The sequence below is a fragment of the Corvus kubaryi genome, unplaced genomic scaffold, assembly GCF_017639235.1.
Source record: "Corvus kubaryi isolate FWS band 111438036 unplaced genomic scaffold, C.kubaryi_AGA036_p1.0 37341, whole genome shotgun sequence".
NCBI lineage: Eukaryota > Metazoa > Chordata > Aves > Passeriformes > Corvidae > Corvus > Corvus kubaryi.
Window position 1 is genome coordinate 10,108,474 of NW_024581112.1, and position 23,776 is coordinate 10,132,249.

Genomic DNA, 23,776 nt, shown 5'->3' on the forward strand with positions numbered 1-23,776 from the left:
CAAGGCTTTGGAAGCCATTAAAGTATTACTGGAAACCTACAGCTTTAATCAGCATTGCTCTTTTGGCACAGCCGCGTCTAGTTATGGCTCTTGTAAACACTGCAAAATGTTTGTATTGTCCAAACCCATGTTTTTGTGTTATGTGACCAGTTATCGTTGCAAGTCAGGGTGGGGAATTTGCTGCTGGGGTTGGTTGCTTTTCAAGCTGCAGGCTTTTTGGGTTAAGTGGAAACTCTTTTCCAGCTCTAAAATGGGTAAAGAAGTGAGAGATTTGGGGAAGGACAGGAGATGAGGTTTCAGGGCAAGAGAATTAACTGTTCTTTGGGAGGTGGAAACCCTCCCTCTCTGCATATGTTGTGTTTTATGCACGTCGAAAATCCTTGCTCACGGGATAGGTTGATTTTACTACAGCCAATGGTGCTTGTTCAGACACTCCAAAAATAGGCCCTGAAATCTTCCATTTCCCTCTGAAGTCAGTAGAGGCTGTGGTTAGCTGAAGCCTCAGTAAGTCAAAGTTAACCAGCTTGTCTGCAGTCCCACAGACAGTGGTGGTCCTCACAAAGATTTTATGACACTGGGTGTTCCTGGTCACCCTTTGTATTTCGGACTTTTTTCTTGTTTTCTTAAATATCTTAATACTGTCCAGACTTCCTTTACTGAATGGGGAAAGTGCTTGTACGTGCAGACTTGTGCATTCATCCTCTGTACTTTCAGTGCCTCTGTAACACCCATAAATAACCTACAGAAAGAGGACTCCAGGGTTAGAAGAGCAATTGTATGTTTTTATCTGCAAACCTCTAAATCACAGGGTCTGGACAAATTCAGACAAAACGGTGATGTTCCCATAAATTCAAATCTTGGGGCTCTTAGCTCATATGTCTGGTTGTTGCAATGAGAGTGGGAGCAGATCCAGACAGGACCCTGGGCCATCATTTGAAGCCCCATCAGAGGGTTTTCTGCAAGCAGGTGGGATGACAAGGTTTTTCCTAGCATTGAACAAGCATCTGAGCAAACCTGGGGCCAGCCCTGTGTGCTGAAGGCTCGTTGCAGGTAGGGCTGCTCAGAGGCTGTGCAGCAGCCCAGAGGATGACTGTGGTCTTGTGCTGGTGACCCTGAGCTGCCCCACAGCTCCCATGAACCTGTTTTGTCCACCTGTGGCCAGGTACCAGCCTGGCCAGTCCTGTGGGGACGAGGGTGCTGTGCCCAGCCTGCAGCAGCCTGCTCCAGTGTTCAATTTCCCCATGGCAAACAGTGCTCTGGCACACCAGATGGGACCATGCAAGAGTGGAGAGGGACATGCTGACCTACCTTTCTCTTTCTTGGGAGCCATATCCTTGCCAAGCATGGGCATCTGTGGGACCTCCTTCCTGTACTGAGGCAGATGGGGGTACTCCTTCCCATACTGCATGTGGGGCATCTCCTTGCCCAGGTGCTGCATCGGGATGCCTTCTTTGCCCAGCGGAATGTGAGGTACTTGTTGTCCGAGGGGTTGGTACTGGGGCACCTGAGGTGGCAGCTGCTTGATTCCATAGTAGGCACCACCTTGAGCAGACCTCACCAGCTCTAGGTAAACAGTGACAGCCACTGCCAGCAGCTGCAGAGGGAAGAGCAGCGCGGCCATCACCTGTGAAAAGCACCACAAAACACACAGTTGCACACAGTTTTTTTCATGTTGTGCATTTGCCATTAGGGCAAGCTTCTCTCATTTTCTGCAGCAAACTGGCCCTAAATCTCTGGCCCTGGTTTGTATGCTGCCCTGGATGACATCCTGCAGCATGCCTGTATCTGGTTTACTGGAGGCTCTACTCAAGCCAGTACTATTACAGCAAATGCCCTTATTGTATTTAGTTTTATGCTTCCCCAGAGGTGCCCTCTGTGGTTTCTCCACACAGGGACCTGCTCTGAGTTTGCTGCTTTCTCACCTGTGTCAGTGCCACAGCACAGCTTTGGGGAGCTCTGCTGCAAGCTCTGGCACAGGGGAAGAGCAGGCAGGGGATGTGGGGCTCTCCTAAATGCTTTCTGCCCAGGAAGCTGTACTGTCAGTACTTTCTGCTTTCCACAGCAATGAAAGCTCTGTTTCTGCAGCTTCAATTTGTGCCTGCGATTGTGCGCCATGGCTGCGAGCGTCCAAGGACCGTCTGTTTCTATCACAGCTCCTTGCCAGCTCTCATCTTAGCTGGGCTGGGATCCTTTTGGCCTCTGCCCAGAAGAAGTGGGCCTGTTTGGGCCACCACTGCTTCCGGTAGGATCAGCCAACCCAAGCCTTTCTCTGGGAGTGTTCAACTGTTTTCTAGAGGTCTCCCCCACTGCAGATCCTGGCCTGTCTCAAGGCAGCCCATCCCAGCACCTCACCAGTCCTGCTAACACAACAGAACAGGGTTGGGCTTTTTTTCTTTTACTTCCTAATCAAAATGTTAGCTTGGGACTTCTTGTCCTATCTGCTGTTGGATTTTCTTTTTGCAGTTAAGGGCATTACCATCAGCTGAGCAGCAAATTAGGAACCGGGAACTCCCTCAAGTAGTGCAAATTAGGGGACAGCATGTGGTAAAAAGAGACTGTGTGTTGGAGTATTTTGCCCCACAACCAAATCTGGCATTCAGGTCCTACCCTTTTTAAATACATATGGCAGTTGCCAGGCCTGATGGCTGTTGCCACTGTCCCTGTTTTTCTACTATGCAAAGATGCCTTGCGCCCAACCTGAGTGCATTTCCAGGTCATTTGTGCATTCTCTGTGTGCTTCCAGGTCATGCATGCTCCAGAGCTTTGCCAAAGTGCTTGTTGGGACTTGCTCCCAGCAGCTGCTGTGCTCTGGTGTGATGAGGATGGCCTGAGGAGGCAGCAAGGGCTTTGAGCCACTCGTTTATTTTCCTGTCCTTCCCAGCAGCCTGGCTCGATGTAGAGGACAAAAAAGCACTTCAGTCTGTGGCAGAGGGGCTCAAAAATGTGCCCCCATGTCTGGGAAGCATCTTTTATGGGGGGAAACTTTCCCCTGTGTGTCCTCTAGGCTTTAGGTTTTGCTCCTGCTTGAAGTTTCCCATTCACTTTGCATTAGCAAAGCACCTGGGGAAATGCTTGCTGCTCTTTTAAAACATTTTCTGTTAATTTTGCTCTATGAGATTTAATCTCTAAGTGGAAATTGGTGCATACTCATTACTGAAGGTGTAAGTGGCGGCTGGATCAAAATGGCATAGTTGAAACAACAAGCAGGAGGTTATTATTTTCAATAATGATCATACATAGACATATGAACGACAGAGAAGATGGAAATACGTGTTACCAGCAAATCAAACCTTTTAAGAAAATGAAATACAGTGAATCAACACTAGATGGAGCATATGTTGCACAGCTGAGTTTCTACAGTCACTTTCCCTCCCAGGAATTCATGGACGTAACCAGCTGCCATGTGGCAAAGAGAACCGGAGCCAAGATGTACAGGAGTTTGCAAGTGTAGCTAAAGTCCAAGCAGTCGCTTGTTGAGCAAAGCATTTCAGCAAATGCTTCTCCTCCAGTGAGTTTAATGTGGCTTTTAGCCCACAGCTGGCTGTGCTGCTGTGAGCTAAAGGATTAGGGCCTTGGGACGTGGTATTTCTGCTTAAAGCTCAATGGTGAACTTTGGAGTGGGAGGACAGCCTGTTCATGATCAGTTACTGTGGCTCAGCTGGGGTGTGGTGACTGAACTAACCCACTTCAGCTTCATCTCGGCACATGGACCCTAAGCAACCTTTTCTTTTTTTGGTTGGTTTTTTTTTTTGGGGGGGGGGCTAGACAAGGATATGTCCCCCTTCTTGTCTTTCTTGGCCTTCCTGCTCCTTTCTATACAGAATGAGTAACTTGAAACACCTTTGCCTCTCTGTAGCTCAATAGGGTAAGACCTGAATAGGGTAATGCCTGCCTTAGTTTGCAGGGAAAATCCCAGTCACTAGAACATTTGCAGTATTCTCTGCATCTCTCTCCAAGGAAAAGCATTATCTATATGAAGGGAGAAATGCAGTGAAACCTTTAAAAAAAATTATGAGATACTGGATGATACAGGACTGTTTCTGAAACCTACTAGTATGAAGGGCAAGGTGGATCTTGAAGAATGAGGTTATTAAATTAGCTTCTTGGCTACTTTGTTGTTCTGGTGGCCAGTTTGGAAGGGATTGTTTTTTTAAAAAAGATAACTTCAGTGGAATAAGTAGAGGGGGAAATAGGTAAAATTCCTTAGGATGAGATTTTCTCCTTGTTTTTATTACAAAACATGGGCTTTGTGTGCAAGTGGGAGGTATTTGAAATAATTGAAAAGAATTTCCTATGGGGAGAGACCAGCCTGCCTGCAGCTCAGGGTGAACTCAGCCTCCTGCTGCTGTGCCAGGCTGGCCTGGCCCTGCCAAGTGTCACGCAATGCACCTGCACTGGAACAGGCACGACCACGTGGCACACGAGATGGTTTTGTGTGCGCACATGGAAAGTTTGAGGGAGATCAGGCAAGACTTGTAGAGATAGGAAGGCTCCAGAGAAGGAGGTGATCTCACCACATCTGTGTTTCCTGTAGTGTTTTTTGACTCATCCATAACCTAACCAGTGTGGCCTGGAAATGACGGATTGCTTCTCTCTATTGATTTTGGCTGGGGCTGGTGCCTGTGACTAGCTGAGGTGGAAGGTGGGGGTTTATTTACTGAACAACCTTGGGCTAGATGGGACTTGGCTGACATCTTTGTGGGAGGAGGTCAGTGTGTCCCCTGTGGCCTTGTGAGCTGTCTGGGGCTTGGGATCTGCAGGTACTGGAGATGCAGCCTGTGTTTGGTACCATCTGCACAGCTCGTCTTCCCCTGCTCCCAGAGGAAGGAGGGGTCAGACAAAATTAGTCTTGATGAGAGATGTGGTAGAGTCATGTGTGCTGCTGCTGGATTATTGCTGTCAGATACCATCACTACAGGGAAAGCCTGCCCGGAAGCATGAGGGATACCGGCGATCTTTAGTGTTTCTGCTCATTGCCTATCTCATCGTACTCAGCTTCTCTAAAAAGTTGTTTATGTGCTGAGAGAAGCTGAAGGTGTATTTTTTCTGCCTTGCAGTTTGTTTCTGCCTCGGTGCACAGCTCTAGTTCAAAGACCTCACTAGGAAACCACCAGCATCTTTAAATGCCTAAAAGCTACTGAAAAATCTTGCTCTTGGTTTTTAAAAGAAGCCTATAGATCCTAAATATTGGACAGGTCCTCCAGAGCTTCTGAACAGCAAAAGGAGATTTTTTCCCAGTGGTGACAGAACTCAAGGAAGATAGAGTGAGGAGGAGAAAAATCTGTGTTAAAGATGCAGCCAAAGTGTAAGACTTCCCACCCCCTTCACCCAAATCCCAGCAATTTAGGGATCACCTCCAAACCCATTTATGTAATGCGATCTGACATGCTTTCAAAGGTGACTTGGTGGAGCAATAATTTGTCTTTGGATTGGGATTTGCCAGGGTTTTTGTCACAAAGCAATAGAAATGTGTCTGTGTATTTGTGGCAGGTAAGTAAGTGCATGTGTGCACCTTTAGGGAAGCCAAGGGCTTGGAGAAAGCAAAGTTTTACCGTAACTTTGGATACTGGAAGGAAGATGGAGGAGAGGAGCAACTGAGCCTTCCCACCATGTGACGTGTCATTTGCACCAGTCATTGCGATTAAGCCACAACAAACATTTTGCTTTACCTAGGATGGGACAAGACAGTTGAGGGTGAAGGAACATTATCCTAAACCATCAGCTGCTTGTGTGTGAAGGCATCTGGTTGTCTCTGTGGGTGAGGGAGTGTCCCTGGAAAAACACATTTTTACAGGCAAAGCTTGAGTGAGAACATTTCTCAATAATCTCTTTGGTAGAGCTGTCCTCCTGAGAAAACTAGAAAGGACCTTCCTCTGGCTATTTGAGTTTGTCAGCAGAAACAGGAGACAAAACAAAATGTACCAGCAGTCATAATTCTTAAATTGGTGTGAAGAAATAATGGCTGGTTTAGCCTAATTATGTAAAGAATGTATGGAAAGAGTGATGCCCATCCAATTGGGACTTGAAATCATAGGTGATCTTGCAAAGAGTGGAAACTAGACCTTGATTTATTGGTCCTTACAGGAAAGCCATCACTCTGCAATCAACGTTGGGTTGTCTTGGAACCTCTAAGACACTCAGCCAGAGACAACCCCCACAGGCTTAATTTACCACCCCTTGGTTTTGTATTGCTGTATTTCCCAAATAAGCATAAGGCATGAGTAGATCTCAGTGACCTGAAGTCTTTTCCCTGTGGTCCCTTCCACAGCGGCTGCCTGAAGCTGCAGGGACCAGTTCCCCAATGCACTGGGGGGATAGACTTGCTAGTGCTCTGGTTTCCACATGGAAAAGGACTGCTGAAAAATAAAAATCCTAGTGACTCCGGAGATTTTGTTCCCAGAAGAATGCTACTAAAAAAACAGATGATAAAAAGCTAAATCTTCCAGGGTGTTTTTGTCTTGAGATCAGAAGTGGTTAGGGTGACTTCTGGGGTGACCTTGATAACAGATCCTATTGCCAACTATCTGCAATGGTGTATCCAGGGATGGCTCTGCTGTTTGGGGACAGGAGATCCAATCCCACAGGAACATTATAAACCTCACTAAAGTCTCTGTCATACAGAGACATGTGGGAGCAATATAATGCAATGGAAATGGCAATCAGAGTGTTAAGGTGCATAAGGAGCAGCCCCACTGCATTGCAGAGTGTGGGGCATTTGTAAACTAATTATGTTACCCAGCTCCCTTTTTTGGAAGAATTCTCAGCACAAAAGAAAAGCAGCTATCAAGGCCTTAGTTCCTGTAGTGAACTAAGCTATTCCTATCCAATGAATAGCTGTGGTGATTTCAAGGGTGGGGTGTTTTAAGATGTGAAAATCAAGCCAATGTTGATTGTTGTTCTCAGCACTGGTGCTGTGAAGTGTAAGGGACTTGAGCAGTGAATTTACCAGCACATCGTTGTCCACCGTTTTCAAAGACACTATTTCATAACTTCATCACTGCTAAAATTCATCTCTGGATCATTAACTCCTTTGAGGACTAACCTGTCAGTCAGTGAGTACTTTCTGAAGAGAACTGAGGATACTCTGTACTATACAGAGACTGAACTTTAGTGGGAATCTGTGTTTTCAGGGACAGTAAAAACCCAAAATCTTCTGCATGCCAAATAATTTTGTACATGCTTAAGAGCTTAGAGCCATTTAATGCACACATTACCACTCTTCTGTCTTTTTGTGCCAAACCAGTCTTTACATCATTTGGACAGATGTTTTCAAATTTGCCAGCAAACTAATTAAACACAATGTAGGGGGTTTCTTTTTGCAAATTCAGTCATATTCCACATAAAAGCAGGGAGTGAAGGCAACCAAATATATACCTTGACATGGATTTCCTCTGAAAGCTAACCTGTTTTGTAACCCAAATTAACAGTAGCTACAGTGATTTAATTTTTTTGTCAGCAGTGAAGAGCAGGAGGACAGTAAAGGAGAGCACAGCCCCTGTGCGAGGACCCAGGCATGCTGTTGGCATGAGATGGTTGATCTACACCCCAGCAGGTTTGGGGTCCTGCACCATTTTGCTTGTAACGGTGCCTAAAGCTTCACTGAAGGCAATACCTGTTTCTTGAGTAGGTGAAGAATTTACCTTGGTACAGCGTCATAAGGGCCTGTGCATTCAGTGGGGAGGAAAGTAGGATTTATGGTAAATGTAATCCTGCCTTTTTGTTTCTTGTGAAACTCTCCCACAGAGATCAGGTTTATTTTTTTCTCCTCCCTCCTTTTCACTGTCCCCTCCAAGGAAACAAAGTAGTCTCAAGTGTCTGTGTTCAGTTTAGATTACCAAGAAACAGCTATTGTTCAGTATGTTAAAAATAAATTAAATCATATTTTGCTCAAGGTCTAACAACTGTGTCTGATTATCATGTGGTATTTACTAAATCTAAGGCAGTCATAGCAAGTATTGTCATAATAAACATTTTAAAATGCATGCATGCATAAACCTGCTGCTAATGGGGAATATTCAACACGTGGCAGATGCTTGTTTCTAGGTTTTTTAAAATTCAAAATGGTGCCTAGAGTTTCTTCCTTAGAGAAGTGTGATAACATCTAAATAAATGGCTTTGTCTTAAAAACCACCGGTCATCCATAAGCTATCTTTGGCTTTAGTGGTAATTATGTGATCTTTTCTTGCAATGCCTGGGGAGGTCTCCGTTTATCCATTTAAAAATGCATTTCCAAAAACAAAGCACTTGCCTCTGCTCCAGTTTATCTGCAAACACATTCATGTGCGTGCTCACTCTGGATGATCACCAAGCTCTCTGTATAAAAATGGCACCCTTGGGCTTCCCCAGTTTCTTACTTTGGGACAGACTATATCTCCATGTGGGCCTGTATCTGTTGCTTGTGTGCAGGTATTTATGTGTGCCTGTGTGTGAAAACACACCCTGGCAGTGGGAGCAGCCACAATGAGAAGGAGATTTTAGCCCACGCAGACATATTATGTTCCCTCTAGCCTTCTCCCCATGCCCAGTGTGCTGTGATCCTACCTATGTGGGCTCAGGCAGGCATCTCCTCATCTCTTTGCAGATCTGGGCATGATGAGATTGGCACCACCACAACCCCAACTCCCACGCACAGGGCTCTGCTGACTCAGCACAAACAGGAAGCTCACAATTTATGATGATATTAAGATTGCTTGGTGCTGGTAATTGATTTCCAGGCGGATTCATCTTTTGCATGTCTTTGAGGATCTGGCCCAGATGCTGTTTGCTGGAAAATGCCTGAAAGCTACTTGGAGTCAGATGGCAGGGAGCCGTGACAAGGATCAGTAAGTTGGGCACCGTGGGCCGGGTGACCGCAGTCCCCAGGGATGCAGCTCTTTTGCCTGGTGGCGTGTACTCGTTTGCACGAATCAGTGCCTGACCTCGGGCTCGAGAGGGAGGACCAGCGTGGGGGAATGTTTGCAGAAAAGCATGCGACTTTAATTAAGGGATTAGAATTAATTATAGGTAGGATTTAGCAAATACCTGCCTTTGAATACGTTTTCCTGTTCTTTGCCATACGGCATACACTCGAATCCTCTGCCTAATGCTCCCTTCTGGGCAATTTGCCTGCTGTCTTGGTGGCAGGCAGATTTGATGGAGACACTTAAATGACTGCCACTAGATCCCCATTCAGAGGTCGGCAGCGTGTGGCACACAAACCCAGACCCAGTAATGTGGAACACACAAAGTGATCAAAGTGCAGAGCTGCCTCCCCGCTTATCAGCACGGAATCGCGCTGCTGGCGTGGAGCCTGGGACTGGCCGCCGATGTGTCCGAGCACAGACTGTTTGTTCAACGTGGGAACTGTGCTGAGAGCTCCTTCTCTGCAGGGCTGGTGCTACCGAGCGCTGCAGAAGGAGCTCCCCGCGGGCCACAGCCACTGACACTGTCCAAGGAATTCACCTTATCAGATGGAATGGGTTTGCCATGCGCGACACACGGGAAGGGAGGTTGGTTTTCATGGAAGTGCTTTTATAGTCAACCAACCATTTCCTAGGGGTGTTGTTCATTTGGGGATTGTTCTGGTGGGAATGCTTCACATCTACTGCCAGTCCGCTGAGCCCAAAATAACGCAAAGACAAGTGGTGATGCGCTTCATACTGAAGTATGTGATCCAGTAGGATGAACCTTGAAGTGCTGATAATGAACTATGGTGATTGCTGGTTCCACAGCAGTGTGAACAGGGAACTGCAGGTTTGTTTTGGAAAAAAACATCCCTTCTCAGCTGTTACTCATCATTCTTGGCCTTGCTCTGCCCTGGGATAGGTTGTGCTGGCTGCCTGCAGTAGAAGTCTCTCAATTTTTCATGGTACAATTGTTTGTGTGTTATTATGGTACAATCGTTTGCTAAGAGTATCGCAGCATTTTACTGGTTCTACCCAAAGTGGTGCCTCTAGCAGTGCTGCTATGAATTATACTCACGGGTAGACGTGTAAAAAGTTTCCATTTCACTACCTCTTGGGTCAGCCAGCTACAGCTTTGTGAACAAGCCACATGCTAGCAATTGGCTCTAAATGACAAGTGAATAATCTGCACAGCTCAGTGTTAAACTTGTTAGTCAGTGGAATGCTTCCTCTCATCAGATGTTTGGGAGTAGACGGAAGTGAGAGAAGAAGGCTGTCTCTTTCTGTGACAATTAAAACTTAAGTATACCCTGAATTCTTGCCCAAATATGCATAAATGGCAGAATGTTATTCTGAAGGATATCTACCAGTTCTACTGGTTAGAGAACTCTTAGTTCCTCGTTTGATTAATTAAATTATTGTACTAAAAGCAGAAAAAAAAGTCAGCTTTGTGAAGGTGCACCGAGTCTTAAATCTGCCTATATATATTTTATTCTAATATGGCATGGTTTACGATTTTCTGTCTGATGTCTGGGAGGATTGCTTAGAGAAGGAGCATTCTATGAGTTAGCAGATCTCAATACCTTTAGGAAAGTGTAGATGTGCATGCAGAAATTCCCTTCATTGACAACTGCAAGACACAATGAGGTGCTAGAGCATGTATTTTTCTTAAACACTTCCCAAAAGATGGCAGTGGAAAGAAAAATCCTGATTATAGAAGTGTTCTTGATAATGACAGTGACGGTTGCAAGTGTTGTAGGGAAGGTAATCTGTCTTCTTTATTTTTAAGTGTTATGTAAAGCAGTACAGCTGCCTGCAGTTGTAATATTCATGTAGGCTGCACTTCTCAGCCTAAGGTACACTTGGTGCCAAACCTAAGGACACAAGGGAGAAGTGGCCAGAAGCTGCTCTTGGGCTTCTCTTGATCCTGAAGCTGTAGCAAGTACTGTTTCAGTTGCTGGTGCCACTTGGGGTCTGACCTGCCCTGCATGGCCTGTGGGCCACTGACAACACCCCGCTGTGGTGTGACGTCCTGCCACACCATGGTCACTGTCACCATGTCTTCTTTTTGGGGATGAAAAGGCTGCACTGTGTCCTGGGTGGACAGAACATAGCCACAGCTTTGGAAAAGGCAGGTGTCTGTCTCCGCCCACACCTGGTCTCGCCAGTGCTCTGCTGTGGGACATTTTGGGAGTGGAGGGCTCCTGGCAGCTCCAGGGTGCCTGAGGCAGGCAGGAGGGATGGCTCTTTGAAAAGGGGTAAGTTTTAGCCTTCTTATTATCACGATGAAGCAGGACCTCTGAGGTTTAGAACTTTCTAGCTCTTTTTAGCACTGTATGCAAACTGATTAAATTTAAATGCTTTACAGGGAGCCATTACCCCCTATAAAGAAATCAAGATCATGAAATCTCGTTAAGAAACAGAGCCTAATTCTGGGTGCCCAGGTTCTTTGATTGCAGTCTTTTGGTTATAAAGAAATTTTATTTCTTGTAGTGATCATACTTGGTAGTGATCATACTCCAGCCCTTGCAATTTGAGCAGAAGTTACTTTAACAGTCCAGTGAGTTCTTGCGCTACAAAGCAAGAAATTTGTGTGGGACTTTTGCAGAACTCGGTCTGATCTTAATTTGAAAAAATTTATTGTTCTCTGTGACTCCTGTTACAATCCTGTGGCCTTGCGCATTGAATTCTTGCCAGAAAATTTGCTTGATTGCCTCTGTCTGAAACTGGCACAGCACAGCATTTCTGTTCCTTTTCTCACTTTGATGGCGTACAAAATGTGTTTTCTTGGCTCTTGCAATCATGCTGTTTCATTACTTTTTTTTTTTAAATAAAAGCAAAAGGCTTTGGAGGCTTTATTTTGGAGACGAATTGTTACCATTTACAATATTTCCGTTCACTGTGCTTTGATGAGCCTGTCAAGAGAAAGAGCAGCTTCTCTCTCCCTTATTTTTATTTGCTGTGCTCTAACTCTGCCATTTACCAGAAACCCAAAGTAGCAGTCCAAGGGAGATATGAAAGCAGTAACAAATGTCTGTAAAATATTTTTCTTGAAAAAACTTCCTCTCAGACAATTTTTTTTGGAAGGTTATTTGCCATTAAAAAAATTCCTGCCCTCTGCATACTTTTCCTACCTTTGCTCAAACAGTGGAAGAAATAATCTTGCCTTCGAAGGTTAAACATATTATACTACTCCACCCAGAGAGAAATCAGGAACATGCTTTAAAATTATTTAGCAATAATTATTTTCCTGTTTTGTTATCGAATATTGCAGGTATCATCGTATTTGTTAGGATGTGCTAATCATGACCTGACACTCCATTCACAAAATTCAAGACGATCTTATCTTGCAAACATATTTCCTAAATGGGTAGATTATTTTATTTCTATGCTATTCTTCTTGATAAAGACTAAGATGACAATAACTACAGCTAAACACTCAGTTAAAATGGTTTCAAAACTGGGCTTGCAATTTTTATGAAAGCCCCCTTGTGCTCTAGGTCACACCTGTGGGCAGACCCGAAGGTGGAAGTTGCTAGATGGTAGACACTGGATCTACCAGTGTAGGTCTTCATCATCTGGGAGATGCTTGCAAAACGCCACTGAAAATCACCGAAAATCCTCTATGCTACCACCATGGCTGAACTGCACACACACATCCCTGTGTCATGCAGGAACAGATCGGTTCCTAAAGACCACCTGTGTTTTCCTCTTGTACAGCTGGTAAGAAATGCATCTTACTCAAGTCTGCTTCAGCACAAAAGCACACATCAGTGGAGGGGCAAAGACAAAGCTTGAAGTCACTGTTACTTGTTAACAAGTGTTACGTGTACAGGCCTACACAGATACCACCCACTTCCCACTCTGCAAGTGCAGAAATAAGGGTAGCAGTACACAACCAAAAAAACTTCCAATCTCAGTTGTGAAATACTCCCTGTAGCTTTGATTCAGGGAATACTTACAGCAGGAGTTTGCCCTGCCTCTGAAAAGCACAGCAAAAAAAAGGATGCTTCTGAAGCGTACACACCCACACCCACACAAAAGACCCTCCCCACCCCACTCACACACACTTATCCTGGATCTAGGAGAATTTATAGTCATGTAAACTGCAAAAATGTCATGAGTGGAGTTAATTTCCTATATGCAATCCAAGGTGCTGTGGTTTAAAGGACTTGAAATTACCACATCTGTCACCTTGGAACAACCCAACCAAGGCCAAAGGAAAGCAAAGCCAAGCCCTGAAGAGCAAATACCATCAGTCACTCAGTCTGTCAACTGTACTCAAGGAAAACGTGTTCCGTGCAGCCATTTGGGCCCATGATGACTGAGACTAGCAGATGCACAGGCTGGAAAGCTGGTCAGTGCTCGGCTCTGTGGACTAACAGTTATAAAATATCTGCCGCAGGAGCCGGCACTTGCGTTTCTTCCATCCTGCAGCCAGGATGAAGGGACAGGCTGACAAACATGAGCTACCCAGCTGCTCAACTGGATCAAAGGTGGACGCCAGCCTCTCTTCAGCTTCCTGCAGCACTACGAGGCAGAGCTGGGGCTGGAAGTACAGGAGAATATAGGATTGGAGCAGAAGTTAAAACACTTCAATCCCCAGCTGAAATCCAAGCCCCTGATCAGGGACTGATAAGCTGTTGCCTGACTGTCAGACCACTGAAATCCTCCTCAAAGACACCTTGTCCCAGTGCACAAGCCTTTCTTAGTGCAGGTGTGGACTTGAGGCTCGCTTTGCCTGTGGACACCTCCCAGGCTTTCAGACAAAGTCTCTCGTTGCTTTCCCTCCTCCGTATGGCTTCTTGGGTCTGCTGTGACCTGTGCCATCTCTTACCCATCTCTTGGGAGCTGATGCCTGTAGCCTGCTGGCTCAGGCATGCCCAGGAGGGAGAGAATGCAAACTTCAGAAGTGCTTTTTGCTAAAGGAAGGAACTAGACCTGTGTTCCTCCGCCCAAATAAGACTGTGCTTGAGCTGCTGACGACTGCTCAGAGTTCGACAGAAAAATTTGGCACCTGCTTTCAAAAGAGGATTGTGAGCTATGAGCCCAGAGTGGAGGGACTTGTGCCTGTCTACTTCATTCACCAGAAGGCACTTAAACTCAGGAGAGAGTCAGGATTTCGGGTGAACTGCAATCTTCAGCTTTCCCTATTTGGCTGGCTTAGGAAGCTCTCCAAACAGTGGCTTTTGTGAATCCCCCTCCGAGGCACTTAACTCCACTTACACACATGCATGGAGTCCCGGCATCTAATTCAGGCATGTGGACTCCATTATGGAGCCAGATGCAAACATCCCCTCACGGATTAGGACCTGAAAGGTTTTATATCCTGTATTGTCAATCAGCTAAGGCCTTCATTCCTTGCCCCATCCTCCTTTCTTTGTTTCAAAATCTAGATTTTTTAAGCAGGTAAGTATTTTAAAAAATTATTTCTGTATCTGTGCAAAGGCATAATTAAAGCATGTGCTAGATATTCCCAGGATGATGCAGTTAGATCAACAATGACTAATTCCACAAAATCTGTCATTAGAAAAAGCAATGCACTTAAATGATGTCATATCCTTCCTTGCAAGCCTTGTCCACCAGATTCTTATTGTTGGATATCTGAACCAAAGGTTTATGGCTACCTACATGCCATGGCTCAACCAAATTCAAAAATAAATCCACTAGGCTGGTACTTCTCTAGCAAGGGAAATGGAGTTATGTTTCATACAACAGGATGGCTATCAGCAATGCTTAAAATTATTTTCATTTGTGTGTTTTGTTTGACTCTTGAGATGGGGCACCTACATTAATTCCAAGTTAATTTTTCCTTTAGTCAAGAAACATGCTCAGATTTTCAGATGTTAGCAGAAATCATGTGTTCTGGACAGAAATACTTCTGATCTGCTTTGTGGATGTTTAACTATGCTAATGAAAGAGATATTCTGGAGTATGTAATTATAGCCCGCAGGATCAGAGTGAGAGGGTTTTTTCTTATGTTTGAGCAGTATTGCCTGAAAATTATTGCAAAATGCTCTGTAAGTCAAATAGTAAGGCTGATTAGATCCTGCAGGAATGAGGTCCTTAGAGGGCTGTACTCACAATTTGTATTAGTAAAGTCACGCAGGGGCTAGTGTTTTCAAAGGTGTGTTTGCAGCTTTGTGAGACCCTTGGACAAGTGCCAGTACTGGATGCAGGGTGCAACTGGGGCTGTGTTTAGAGCAGGAAGACTTTGCTGCTAAAGCGACACTAAATGACAAGGTGGTTGTAGCTGAGAAGCAGCCAAAGCAGCAGCTGGGAGAGTGCTGGGACAGTGCAAGCATGCACACCTGAGAGTATGCACACAAATGAAACAATCAGTAAGAATTCAAATAAAGAAATCAAAACCCCAAGTCAGCTTTGCTGGTATTTCTGCATCTATATGAGTAGCTTGTGGTGATGTAACTGTTTCACACTGCTGGCTGAGGGGACCCCAGAGCACAGCAGCTTCATGGCAGGCAAAGGAAAAAATGCAGGGAGGAGAGCTGGGTCTGGAATGGAGGGGAATGTGTGAAGGAATTAACTGAGATACCGGAGATTTAACTCTCTGCTTGGAACTGAGAGGCAATCCAATTTCTTCCATTGTCACCGATTTAAGCTTTAATAATAAATCAGCAGTGATTGTACTGGACAAAAATCTAAAAGCTTTTATAATCTCTGGGAGTGCACAGTGTTCATGTTCGCTCTTTCATTAGATACTGTTCTCATTACAGCTTTTTGAAAGGAATATGCAGTGTGGGGAAGGAAAGCAAACTTACAAAGAGTTTTCATCTCTTCTTTTAAGGCACACAGGGCAGAATGTACAAACTGCTGGCACATGACAGTGTCATTACCTTTAAATGGATTAGTTTCAAATAGTGTCTATAGAAATAAATTATCACCCTCCTTGTCAACCTAAAAGACAATACCAGTAATCAAAATCACTAAGAAGCTGAAAAAAACCCTCAACTTGGTATATTTAATTTTTTGTCAGTTTTGGGTTTTTTGTCTATTCAGGCTCTAGACTGGATTATCTCCTAATATGTGTACAAATCTCATAAATCACCTTTGAGAACTGCTGCTAAATTCTACTCCTGCCTCCCCTCTTCCTGAATTCCTTCTTACTTCTCTCTCTTCTTTCTATGACTAATAGCTATATCTTGTTTTAGCCTTTCTTGTACTTAATGTTTATTCCCCAAATAAAGCAGTCTCTTACAGTGGTCTATTGAAAATTATTTACTTTTTTTTTTGCTACTGTAATAAGGATTACATGCCATTATGTCTTTGGTTTGGAATGAAGTCCTCATCTTGATTAGATGTGACACCTGAAATGAACTTGTGTTCAGAGGACTAAGCCATGACAAGTTATCTAGAGGAAGGGGAGAGATTTGTGTTTTCGTGCACTTGAATTCATCAGTGTGTTGTGACCATACAACACTGCTGTGGCTTTCATAGCCCAGTGATAACTGTTATGGAAGAGAAGACTTACTTTTCATTTGGAAATGCAAAATTATTAACGCAATATTGTTGAAGAATTTCCTGGCTTGTTTTCCCTTGTCTGCCTCAGGCAAAAAATGATTGCTGAAGTTTAATACTTTATGAAACCTCCTGACTATGAAGGTCTGGTAATTCTCCTTGGGAGGATCACTGACACAGATAAAATGCAGAAATCTGAACAGACGCGATGGAAAACTACATGCAGTAGAGACCGTAACTTTGAGAAACTTGTGTCCTGTCAGTTCCTGTCTATTGATTATAATGGTGAATATCTATTTTGTACAGTAAAAAGTATATTTCCTAGAGTTCAGTAACTGGGTACACTACATGATCTGGAATAGATTTTTCTCAAGTAATTCAATTAATTACTTCATGTAACAATTAGCAATGTTGGAAGCTTGTGAAATTCAGCAGTTGGAGAACTGGTCACTTGTGCAAACAGGCAGTTTGACATATGTAGATAACCTAATTATTTTCAATGAGAACTGTAACTTGTATAAAATTTATTAGTTGTTAAATATTTTAAAATTAATCTCAACTTATACATACCCAGACAGTTATCCATGCAGTAGACTGTAGCCTGTTTTTCCTAATCGAGCAAAACTACAATGAGAATTTTGCTCAATTAAGAACTGAATAATTTGGCTGACTTTTACTCAGTTCTTGGCAGTAGGAAAAAACTGGTCTTTCCAACAGTAAGTGCCAGTGCAAAATATTTTGGCAAGGAACAAATGTCAGTTTAGATCTATGAAATTACCATTTTCAGGCAGTAAAATTAGAATCACTCTGGTTTATATTAACTTAAAAATACCCAAATCCTGGCCAGCCATTGTGCAGCTAAGCAAACAGGTATCCGCTACTGGCGCAGATTCTGTTCTCAGTCATAGAAGCATTTTGACTGTAGTGGAGGTCCTATTTACAGAAAAAACAGTATCACTGAGTCCTAACTTTGGCATGTGCTTAAATTTATTGATGTTGGTATTCTGCTGTAGAAATTATCAGAGTGGTTAAATGTATCTGGTTTGAAGTGGACAACAGTGATTGTTACTGAGTCTGTTTTACTGCAGCTTATCTTGCTAGTTACAACATTTAATGGGATGTCCCAGATGAGCAGCTTCACTAGCCTAGCCCCTCTGAGCTAAAAGGAAATTTTCCAAAGATGGAAGAGTTGGAGGATAAGTGGGAGTGTTGCTTTCCTTTAATTATTTTCTTTTAAGGAAATGTTTTTCTTATCATTCTTTTCATCTATTCAAAACTATCCCAAAGTCTTCCTGGAAATTGGGCTGAAAATGTCATGAGAACAGACATTATTTCACATATCTGATTTTTTTTTTTTTTCAACTGGCGACAAAGATCCCATTTAATTAAATGAAAGCAGACTTTGGATGTCTCTGTTGATGTACAGACCTACAGGCAGTAGGAGAATGAGGAAAGAACCTGTAATGTAAACCTATCACATTAAAAATACATACTTATGTTCAGACTTGACTATTGTTTTACAAGGAACTCCCAAGAAAACATGCATGTGGATCCCATTTCCTGAAGAAGTTTTCTTTAAACACTCATGAAATCAATGTATCATACTTCAAAGATTTCTTCATTTAGCTGGAAGTAGGGCTGTACATGTTCCTACTCAAAGCCTTCACCATGGGTTAGCTGATGCCACTAGCAAACCCACTCCATACCTGTGGAAAAGGCTACTCTTCATTGGCCTGCTTGGGAGCTCTGGAGGCCAAGTGTCAGTGCTGCAATCAGGTCTATAAATCTGCTAGATTATTTGTGTGCTGAAGTTTCTCTTGCCATTGTGATGAAGAAATAATTGAGCTGCCGAATTCTACCAGTTACATATGAAGCTCATTGAATTTTGTTCTCTAACAAAAGCATTATTTTGTAAATAGGCAGGAAAAAAAGTTTAAATGTAAATGGATACATATGTTTTTGGTACTTAAACCCATTTAATTACATCATTATTTTGCCAAATAACATGACATGGACAAGTTAGATGTTAGCCTTTTTTATAATTTAACCAAAGTGATCATGCATATTGTGTGCTGGCTACACAACTGCGCTTGATCTTTGTCCAACCACAGAAAATTAGTGCAAAAAAAGCATGGGAGGTTCCAGGCCTTCCAAATGTATTAAACTCATTACTAAGATGCTTTAAACTTACTCATAGTTCAGCGTTGTTCACTCTTGGTGATGAAGTCTTGCCGACTAAAAGTAATAATCCTAAATTGAATTGTCTTGCAAAGAAATGCAGTGGTGCCATTGTAATCATAATATAGATGCTTGTCAAGAAAAACCCAATTTGAAGGTTACCACATTTTAAAATGCATTTCTATGACCTTGTTCTGCTGCATGCTGCCAAGGGATGCACATTATAAATGAGTTGAGGTGTCAATGTTCAGAAAAGCCAATGCTTTTTACTGAGATAAAACACAGCCTCCCACAGTTTTTATCTCTGAATATGGGGCTGGTGCTCTGATTCAGAATGGTGAAACAGACACATGCTGAATGTTTACAATTCTCGTCAGATATTCTTTCTTCCTACAGTGCTGGAGGGGAGTGGGTTAGAAAATAATAATTGTGAAATACTGTTCCCATCTCCTATGAGATGCTGCCCCAAGAAAACTAAGGAAAGACGGGCTTACACTTTTTCCAAATGAATTTACTGTAAGTGTGGCAGTAAGTGGCCTTAAGCCCTTTCATGCACTGCATTGTTTCCCACAGTTTCCAGTCCCTGCAGTTGACTGTTTACAGGTGTCTCTGAACCTCTGACTTCAAATAAAGCCACACAGAGACCACAAGTCAGTCTTGATGAGCAGACACATTTCTTCACATTCTCGTCAGGACAGTGAGATGCAAAGGAGTGGTTTCCTGAAAAGACATTTGTCAGGAAGATGACAGGTCTTACTGTAAGGAAGCTTTGTAAAAACTCTACACTTCGTGAGAGAGGAGTAAAGTTTAGGCCCTGATGCTCATCTCTGAGTAGTGTAGTTTAAAAGAATCCTCCACTGCGTCAATGGCATTGTCCATGTGTAAAATTGGGATAACATGGCTGAACAGAACAAGTGCTTCATGTTTGTAGCTAATTAATCTGAGAAACAGGAGGGGAGCCTTCCTTACTGCCAGCTTTCCAATATGGCATACACTGAGACTGCTAAAGTCTTGGGGAAAAGGAGGTGAAGAGGGTAAAGCAGCACTGACCAAAAATCACAATGGCCTGGTGCAGATCAGTACATTAAAAAGGAGAAAAGAGTGTAATACGGTCTGGAATAATTTTTTGCTTTAATCATGTAAGTCCTTGTCATGTTGTAAACAGCCCAGTTTGCTGAAGGAAGACAAGACAAATCAGGGCATGATTTGGGTGAAATGCATGAGGAGGCCATGTCTTTGGCATGCACTGGCCTCCTGCCACTGACTGTTTCCAGTGCTCCGGCTGGGTGGGGAAGGGATGCTGCCATTGTTGTATCTTCACCTATTCGGTTTCTTGTTCCTCCACCTCCACTCTCTCCCAGGGTGGCAAAGCAAGCCAGCCTGGGGCTGCTGTCCCAGAGGATTAGCCCTTTGCTCTAGGGGGCTGGGGGAAGGTCTCCTACCACCACCAGTGGCCCCACCTTCAAGCTCAGCAGCTCACGCTGTGACCTGCTTTTGGAGGTGACCTATAAGGACTAGGTAGTGCTAATGAGTGAAGAAAGAGCTGCAATGGGTGATGGAAATGAGCCTCTGAAAGCAGTGGGAAGGCTGGTACTTGCATAGTTCTGTAAAGAAAATGGTATTATTCCTAAGGAAAGGGTACTATTTCTACAGCTATAATCCAAGACATTTTCCTCTTTGGCACCAAAGCTGCACACTGGGATTCTTCTCGGCTGAATGCAAACACTGCATAGGGCAGTTCAGGGATGGTCAGCTCTTAGGAGCAGTTGCAGCTTTGTAAGCTTTGGAGTTTTATTGGATTCCCTACTGGAGTCTTTATTTGCTTTGGCATTTAAAACCCATCTTGTATAATTTTTCTAATTCCAGATACAGTCACCATAACTAATTTGTGGCAGCAACAAAGGAGAATTAGATGGTTTTGTATCCTTATTTGTAACAATGATAATAAATGGATTGCCAACAAGTATATTTATAAAATCAAGCACACTGAATGCCAAATGGTGTAGCATCTGAAGACCAAATATTTCTTATCTGTGTATATGTATTTAAATACTGACAGGTGTTATAGCCAGTTCAAATGTCTGTTGGAGCAATTTTTGATCAGGATGGAAATTGCATTGAGTTTTCACAGGCGGTCCTTGGGAGCGGACACGTCTCGGTACTGAAGCTGCCCTGTAGGTGGCGTGAGCCATCCGCTCAGCACAGACACAGGTCTAACGCTCCTCTTGCACTTAAAAGAAGAAAAGCAAAATAATAAAAACATGCTCACATAACTGTCCTTTATATAGGTACTAGGGCCCGTGTTGGCTGGTGCACGGCTGTGTTACACTGCCTTCAGTGATAAATGAAAGATTTTTCTGGTAAAGGTAAAATCGTATTTTAAGACACAGTGTTTTCCTGTGCCTTTGAATGAGGAGAGTCTTCCTTTCTTGCAGGTATTTCGATCACCTACAGAGAGCTCATTACTAGCAGCGTATTCCTTTTGTTGGCCAGGGCAAATGTGATAAAAACTGAGCATTAACAAATACCTTTCCTTTTAGTCTTTTTTGGCTCCCTGTCTTTTAAACTGTGTTTAACTTTTCAGACTCTCACTCATTTGTCAAAAAGCTTTGTTTTCTAGCTATCATGGAACTGTACCATGTTGGAGTGTGCTTTGCTCTGAGCACAGCAAAATCTGCAGATTCTTCTGCTTGTGAGTAGACAATGGTAAGCATCAGCCCTTTGATCTTAACCATTCTATATTTAGGGAAGAAAGGTTACAAAGTCTGAGTGTATCTGCAGTTCCTATGCATTATAACTCCCGTGTAGGGGTCATATGCATTCCTGGCTGAGTTCAATCACAGTGTGAAATGGTGCTTGTATTCCACATCTGGCCACAGTAGGAGGAGGTAACATCTACATTCAGGCGTCTTTTCTGCTCTACTCAGCACTACGGAATCTCAGAGAAAAATCATCCATATCTAGGTAAAAAGTGAGGGGGGAGTGGAAATTAAAAGGAGAGGGAAGTCAAAGGAGGAGTGTCTGGCAAGACCTTAAATCTTCAGCTCTTCGCAACCACTTGTTACCTGTGCAGGTAACTGTACTTCTAATCTAGGTACAAAGGACAGCAGGTTTTAGGTACAGTAAAGAAACTAGTATCTCAAGGTACAAAAATATGTGTCTCAAGAAGGATATGAAGGAATACACGGCACAGCGACTGGAATGGGTATTCTGCCTGAGCCTGAAAGACAAGGTGTGCAAAGTATGCGAGCATCTGAGATTGGAAATAGATCCCTCATGACATTGTCAGGTATGCCTGTGGATGAACAGGCATGTTCAGCACCTGTAGTCACAACATGGGCTTGAGTGTTTGGCACTCACAGTGTGCACAACAAACTCCTCATGTATGATCATGCTGAGATATGCCAGAGGTTGTGAAGTTAGGAACACAAAGAAAAAGCCTACTTGGAAGATTAAAAGAGTGCACTTTGCAAAAAATTCAGCCAACACCTGGCTCTGTTATAAAAAATAGGACTTACTGTCCTATTTTTACTATTTAATTCCATTCACACTCCTAAGATATCTCTGAATATTCTGAGTCCAGGAGACATACACTCAAAGACAAGAGTAATACAGAAGATTTTTTTTTCACTTACACGGTACAGACCTGAATACTGCAAGTAGTGATTTCCTAAAAAGAAGAGGGTGCAGTCACATCTGAGGCACATAGGTAATATAACTCTTCTTTAGATTTCTGAGGTTACATACCTCCAGGAAAACAATTTCCACTTTGTATATATTTTATTGAGTTTGGGAAATAAAAATGCCACTGTCAGTGCTTCACGGGCCAGAGCTAAACCTTTCCTAAAGGAAATGTTAATAATATCCAGAGGAGGGAATGAACTCAATGCAGGCAAAAACTATAATAAAAATAATAATAAAAAGTCAGACTCCTCCAAGTCTCATTCGGTTCAACTGCAGATTGTAGGAGATTTCTCATGAAAGTATTTGATACATTTTAATGTAACTGTACACTGGTTGGGAAAGAACAAACATAACGTGCTGAGAGTTAACATATTATATAACTCTTCCTCATCATGCTAAATTTTTAGCAAAAAAAACTGCAGGCCACTGGGTTTAACAGAGCTGGGCAAGCCTTTTAGCTTATAAAACATCACATCTAAAGTTGGGTCTGAGTAAGTGTTAAAGCTTTGTTAGGATGGCGTGTCCTCAAATAATTGTAGAATGCCAAAGACAGAGCTTCCCGTGTTCCTTCAGGCTGAGCAGGGATGCCAAGTATACAGAATTGGAAGCTGTCTATCAGGGGTTTTTATTTGCTTGATATTGTGCAGACAGCAGAGACAAAATACCAAAAATGCTTGAAATCCTTATGACCTTTCACTGCAAACTGTGAACTTTGTGTGCTAAACTCAAACTGCTATTTACGCTGTCAGCACAGGCTCCGTGCTGATGCCTTTTCTTTGCCTTTTCAGTTTGTCATTTATCAAGGGACAGCTTCACAAACACTGCACAGGAGGGGGGACCTGAGCACATACCAGACCTTTCACACGTTCAAAATACTTAGTCTCCATTCTATGGATTGCTTAAAAATAGCTGTAATGCAAGCAAAGTAGCATGAAATATGCTGTTTGCACTCAAAGGAAATGTTCTATAGAAAGTCTTAGCTTTGCCATCAGCTGGCACAGCTCACGTTCCCAAGTTGTGTCCTGAATCCTTGCTGCTGCACAGCTGCCTTCATTTACACCATCTTCCATTTACACAGGAATACACAAGTGACTACCAACGAATGGTCCAAAAATATATTCAGTAAAGAACTGCATCGCCTTCTGCAATGAAATATCCTTGATTTCAGCCTTGTGCTACAACATTCGTCCACCCTTGTAAATGATGAGCTAGACTGTTGCAGAGAACAAGTGCAGGGGAGATTTCAGATGTATAAAGTAGAAATTGTGAGAGTCAGTAGAGGGAATAGAGAAGTGAGGGTGACTGAACGCTGGCATTGGTTGCCAGGGAGGTTGTGGAGTCTCATCCTTGAAAGTAGTTCAAAAGCTTTCTGGACTGGTCCTGGGCAACCAGTCTAGATGTCCCTGCTTGAGCTGGGGGGTTGGACAAGGTAACTTCCAGAGGTGCTTTTAAACCTCAACCATTTTGTGACTGTGAAATTGTTCCTATGGAAGACTACTGTGAACTCTAATATTTGTTGCTATTTGCATAACTTTGCCAGTTAAAACAGGACAGTC

At 43.2% G+C, this 23,776-nt stretch overlaps 1 protein-coding gene across 3 annotated transcripts in view; it reads right to left on the minus strand.

Annotated features, from left to right (window-relative positions):
* The window catches only part of COL8A1 (collagen type VIII alpha 1 chain), a 123,946-nt gene that overhangs the window by 2,968 nt on the left and 97,202 nt on the right, over positions 1–23,776 (minus strand). For all 3 annotated transcript variants that reach the window (XM_042031125.1, XM_042031126.1, XM_042031124.1), the window contains one exon: positions 1,309–1,624. In XM_042031125.1, coding sequence (XP_041887059.1) covers positions 1,309–1,621 — 313 coding nt within the window. In that variant the 5' untranslated portion in view covers positions 1,622–1,624. The remainder of the gene's footprint in view (positions 1–1,308; positions 1,625–23,776) is intronic.